The 6000-nt window shown below is 42.8% G+C and overlaps 1 protein-coding gene across 2 annotated transcripts in view; it reads right to left on the minus strand.

Annotated features, from left to right (window-relative positions):
• Positions 1-5333, minus strand: part of PIK3R4 (phosphoinositide-3-kinase regulatory subunit 4) — a 73572-nt gene extending 68239 nt beyond the window's left edge. The window contains exons 1-3 of one of the 2 annotated variants that reach the window (XM_068545897.1): positions 5214-5333; positions 4826-4952; positions 3331-4101 (exon numbers count right to left, since the gene is read on the minus strand). In XM_068545897.1, the coding sequence (XP_068401998.1) occupies positions 3331-4063 (733 nt within the window). In that variant the 5' untranslated portion in view covers positions 4064-4101; positions 4826-4952; positions 5214-5333. Of the gene's footprint in view, positions 1-3330; positions 4102-4825 lie in introns of both variants that reach the window. The other variant, XM_068545898.1, reaches the window with a different exon arrangement.
• Positions 5334-6000: the final 667 nt, after the last annotated feature.

Below are 6000 nucleotides of genomic sequence, written 5' to 3' on the forward strand. Positions count from 1 at the left end.
CCCTAAATTCCTATGTTAAAGCCCTAACACCTTAGAATGTGACTATTTGGAGACAGAGCCTTTAAAGAGGTAATTAAGGTTAAATGAGGTCATAAAGGTGGAGCCCTAATCCATTATGACTGGTGTCCTTATATGAGGAAGGAACACCAGGGGAAAAGTGGTCACCTGGAACTCAAGGAGTGAGGGTTCAAGAGAAGTCAACCCTGCTGGCACCTTGATCTTAGACTTCCAGGCTCTGAGGGAACTTTCCAGAACTGAGGGAAAATAAATTTTTGTTTAAGCTACCCAGTCTGGAGTATTTTGTCATGTCACCCCTAGCAAACTAATACAGAGGTAAATATAGGATTTTTTTTTCTTGCAACTTTTTTTTTTTTTAATTTTTTGGATGCGTCATGCACCACGCAGGATCTTATTTCCCTGACCAGGGATGGAACCCATGCTCCCTGCAGTGGAAGCTCAGAGTCTTAACCATTGGACTGCCAGGGAAGTTCCCTTTCCTGCAACTTTTAAAATGGTATTCTGGAAGAGGTGTTACGGGGTGGCATTTCTCTATAGAACAATTTGTTCAAGTTGCCTGTATCATCACTGAGTCCTTCTTTATCATTCAGATCTCAGATCAATGTCACCTTCAAGGGAGGCCTTCATTTTATCTACCGGCCCTTGTCATCCACTTAGAAATCATAGCACTTCATCACAGCACTTATCACTAATGAAAATTAACTTTCTTATTTACTTTTTTATTCTCTCTCCCTGCCCACACTTAGAATGCAAGCTCCATGAGTGCAGAAACTCTACCAGTATTGTTCACAGCTGCGTTCCCAACACCTACACAACAGTGCCTTACACATAACAGGCACTCAAATACTTGTCAAGTGAATGAATGAAAGATCTCCAGCAAACAAGGCTCTGCCCATATATGTGACCAGAGACAGAGAATATATATACTTCTCCCAAACTAGCAGCCAGGAACCATGGATAGGCCTTAAGATGGGGAAAATTAACATGCAAACCCAGAGAGCCTAACATTCAAACCCAAAGAGCCTAAATCAAAATCAAATCTTAGGAGCAGTGGGAGGTGAACAGATCCCACCCACCCCTTTCAAAGAAATGAAATCTTCAGCCAAAACAACGTAGAGCTCTTTAGTCTGGAAAACAAATGCTGAGTAAGAATTCTGTTGAACTTCACAAAACTATAATGACTATAATGCACACAGAAAGGATAAATATAAACTCTTCATCAATCCCTGAAATTTTAAAACTATAACAAACTTCAAGTTATAAAATAAATAAGTCATGGAGATGGAATGCAGAGCAAGGTGACTATAGTTGCTAAGAGGGTAGATTTCAAAAGTTCTCACCCACAAGAAAAAAAAAATTTTTTAACTACATATGGTGACAGATGATAACTACACTTGTGGTGATCATTTCCCAACACATACAAATATCAAATCATTATGTTGTACACCTGAAACTAATGTTATATGTCAATTATACCTCAATTTTATTTTAAAAAAAGCTATAAAATGATCCGCTGAAGCTAGAAAGTGATCACATTTCTAAGCTGGAGGAGTCCTATTTACATAACAGTAAGTTTAAAAGGTAAAAATAGTTCAAGAAAAATTTAGATAAATTCACTGATCAAGTTGGGACTTTGATGGATTACATTTCTAATCTTGTTATATTTACAACGCGGAGGCTACCCCACCTCATCAAAAATACCCTCCCTCAGTATTACCTTGGGACATAGACTAGTGAGCTGAACAGACCAACAGAGAGAGGTACAATCCTGTGTAACAAAGCTCATTTGTTCCCCTAGATGAAATATATTTCTTCATTAATTATGTCACTTTTCCTAAATAATCTAAAATACAACTCAATTTATGTTTTCTTTGCAGGAAAACTACAGGTGAGAAAAAGATTAAAGCCAGCCTTTGCAAAATTTACAAAAAATGGCAGTGATGCTAGAGTTCATATGGTATTCCTCAGGATACCATCCTCAGCCCACTTCTCCTCCAGAAATTCATAGATAGCCTACAATCCATGACCAAGCTTCATGTGGTCTGTGTATGTAATGTATATGAATGTATGGTACTTTTTTCCAAAGAAGGAGGTCACTGGTTTCATCAAAGTCTTTAAGGGGAGCCAAAAACACTTAAGAATCACTTCTCCACAAACTCCCTGACTATAAACGCATTCCCTTGGCTACAGTAACTACTACGTATTTCCTGATAGCTACCAAATCTCCATCTCCACCCCACATCTCTATGTACCGAACCTTGTAACAACTGCCTGTCACACATCTTCTCCTGCATATCCCCTGACACCTTCAACTCAACATCTAATACAGACCTCAGCATCTTCCCACCCCCTATCTGTTCCTCCTCGTGTGTCTCCTAGCTCAGTGACTGGTATCACCATCCCCCTGGTTTCCCAAGCCGAGGTAATAGGAGTGTTCTTGATCCTCCGATCAATCAACAAATCCTAACAATTCTACCCACTAATTATCTCTTAAGCATTACTTTTCTCCACTCCTTCTCCAATTGTCACAACTTGAAGCCAGTCAGGACCATGTCTTACCTGAATTGTGGCAGCTGACTACTAACTGGTTTTCCCATCTCCTGCTACAGTCAGTGTTTTGTCTAAAACACGTATCTGATAATGTCCCTGTAGACTAGCATGGGCATACCAGACCCCTTCTGATCTGGGCCTTGCTTACCTCACACCCTACGTTCCAGATGTACTAAAGTACTTAAAGTCCCCTAATAAATCAATGCATCATGCTCTGGTCTTCAAGTCTTCATATAAGCAACACCCTCTGCCTGAAACAAACTACCCTTCCCATAGCTAGCTCCCAATCACCTTTCAGGTCTCAGTTTAAATACCTTCCTTCCAATAGAGATGCCTTTCCTGATCCTGCCACTCTACCCACCACCACCAGAGATTCATTTAAGTATCCATACGTTCCTGTAACAGCAGCCTAAGCTTATCACCACCACAGCAAACCACGGTGCACTGAAATGTCTTTTTTCAATATCATATCTCTCTCCCCATTAAACTGTAAGCACCTTGAAAAGAGAAACATAATTACCCATCTATGTCTCTAGCACTTAAGACAGTGCCTGACATATACAGAAGAAAGAATTCAAATATTCCTTAAACATCTGAATGAGTAGACCACTCTCTGGATTTTCTAGGTACTGAAACACGTCCAGTGAAAGAATACTGCATCTATCTGAAAAGTGTAGGAGGATTTACCAAAAAAAATTAATTTTCTATGTTCAAGAGTTAAATGCACACTCCCACCCTAGCAAAGTTGACCAACTCACATACCTGCTGAAAAGATATCCATTGCTCGCTTCAACTCTCCTCTTGTTCTCTGATTGCTATTTAAGTCCACAAGTGGAGTTGAAGGATCTCTCATATATTCTAACTCAGTGGCAAACAATCCACCATCAACAAAACGTTCCGGAGCAATATAACAAGTTCTCCTCCGTGAAGTGTCAAAAAAATAGTTGAAATCTGCTGGGTTGTCCTCTGGAAGATAAGTGGGTTTAAAACTGGCAAAATCAGTTAGAAGGACCCAATTCCAACTGGTGACCATCACATTCTCAGTCTTGATGTCCCCATGACGGACTCCAGATTTGTGTGCTTGGTCCACAGCTGTGAGGATCTGGAAAGCGATCCAGCGCTTCTCAATGTTATTTAAGAATGGACGGGTGCTGATGCGATCGTAGAGGTTGTCTCGCACATACTGCCTGAAGAGCATGGCTGCCTTCTCAGATGCTTTTTCTGCTGCTTTCTGGAAAGGCAGGCAGTTCTGTGCAGAATGAAGCCTGATTTTCAGTTCCTCAAGCTCTTGTTTATAGCTGGTTAGAGGCAACGTGGGATCCTGAATTGCAAAGACCTTCACAACCACCAGGCCTTCTCGGTGTTTCGCTCGAGCAACTTTAAAGAACCGAGTACTCCCCAGACTCTTATCATATTCAAAGTCATGGATGTCTGAGAAATAACTCTCCACAGAAAGGATCTGGGAGGGAGCAATGCCGGCAAGCTGGTTTCCCATAATGGCAGCAAGCACCTCAGTAAGTTAGGATACAACACCTATTTAAAAAAAAAAAAAAAAAAAGGGAAGGAAAGAGAAAAGGAAAAAGAAAAGAACAAGCAATGAAACACCATTATTTGTGTGGCCTCTTCCTGTAAGATAGATATACCTATTTCTCTTCCACCGAGAGCACTGTACTTAGCCTTCTGGGCAGCTTCTAAATTTCAGACATATTTATCTTAAAAGATCTTGTTATTTTATATTGTCCTTTCCAGGAGCTGACTTATATGTAAATAGGCCCCATCACTATTAAGCTGAAAATGTTAGAATGTGTATTTTATGATATTTAAATTTAAAACTTAATGAGCCTTTACTAATGTGTTCAGTACTATGCTGGGGCTATAAGAGTTACAAAAGTACTATATGACACAGTCTTTGTCCAAGAAGAACCTTTAGTCTTGAATAGAAAACCCAAACATATTAAAAACTTAAATCTAACTAAGAATCGCCTGATACAAATAGGTCGGGCTAAAAAAATCCAAACAATCGGCATACCCTGAGCCCGCCCAGCCTAATTCCAGTGTGCCTTCCCACTCAGCTAACAGAAGGCACAGAGTCGTTTGGTTTGTCATAACGACAAGGAAAAACCCCTGGTAGGGATGCTAAAAAAAGTAAACCAAAATACCGACTTGCCAAACACAGCCCAGGGTTCTCCTAGCTCAGATTTTGCAGGAAATGAAAACACACATGTACACACGGCCGTGCACACGTGCAAACATTTACCCTGGGGGACTCTGGGAAGTGTCACAAGCCGATCGCTCGCTCACACGGAGGTCATGGCAGGTCACTTCAGGGTCTGGGCGGGGAAGGGAGTCAGCAGTCCGGCGAGTCTTCTCTACGAGGGGTCCTCCTTTAAAGAGGGGGGAAGGGGATCCTGCAGGAGGGACGCAGAGGAGTCCCAGTCTCCAGGACCCCGGCGGTCCGCGGGGGAGACGCGGGAAGCTCTCGGGGCCGCAGCAGACACCGAGCCACGCTGAGGTGATCCCAGACCCCAGGGAGTCGCCCGCCAGCCCCCTCCTCCGCCCCGCCGGCCACGCGTTCCCGGGCCTCGCCTTCCTCTCGCGCAGGCCTGGACCCTCGAGACCCTCTGACTCCTTGAGGACCTCCTCACCCGCGGGAGGTGGAACCCGGGAGACAGGTAGGCAGCGAGGTCCAGTGAAACTCCGCTTCTCCAGCGGCTGCAGACGCTGCAAACGCTGAACACCCGAGAAAACTGCCGGCTCTGACCCCACTTCCTGTCGCGGAGAGGAAGTGACGGCTTGAGGAGGAGCGCGAGTCCGGGGCTGGTTGCTAGGAAACGAGGGAGGGGCGTGGCCTCGCTCCCTGAGCCTGGAAGAAGAAAACAAGATGCCCTGACAGCAGTCTGTTCCCCATCCAGGTCTTCTACCCAATCCCTAAACTCTGAGGCTTTCTGACATTCCCCAGGACCTGTTCAGATGCCCTTCACCCAAGTACACCAGAGCAGAGTCCTTTAAGAGGATTCACAGACTTAGGAAAGTTAATATATCCCAAGTTGAATTTTTTAAGAGATTTATAGAGATATAATTTACATACTATAAAGTTCACCTGTTTGAAATACACAAATCAATGGATTTTTATATATATATATATTTTTTTTTTTTACAGAATTGTGCAATCATACCTATAATCTAACTTTAGAACATCTTCCTGACCCCCAAAATGAAACCCTGTAACTATTAGCAGTCACTCCCCATTCTGCCCATTGTTTCTCCCCATCCCAGCCCTAGGCAACCACTAATTTACTTTCTGTTTCTTGCCTATTCTGGACATTTTGTGTATATGGTATACAACATGTGGGTCTTTGTGACTGACTTCTTTCACTTCATGTGTTTTTGAGGATTATCCCTGTTGTAGCTTGTATTTCATTTCCTTTTATT

This window comes from Eschrichtius robustus, chromosome 6 (assembly GCF_028021215.1).
Source record: "Eschrichtius robustus isolate mEscRob2 chromosome 6, mEscRob2.pri, whole genome shotgun sequence".
NCBI lineage: Eukaryota > Metazoa > Chordata > Mammalia > Artiodactyla > Eschrichtiidae > Eschrichtius > Eschrichtius robustus.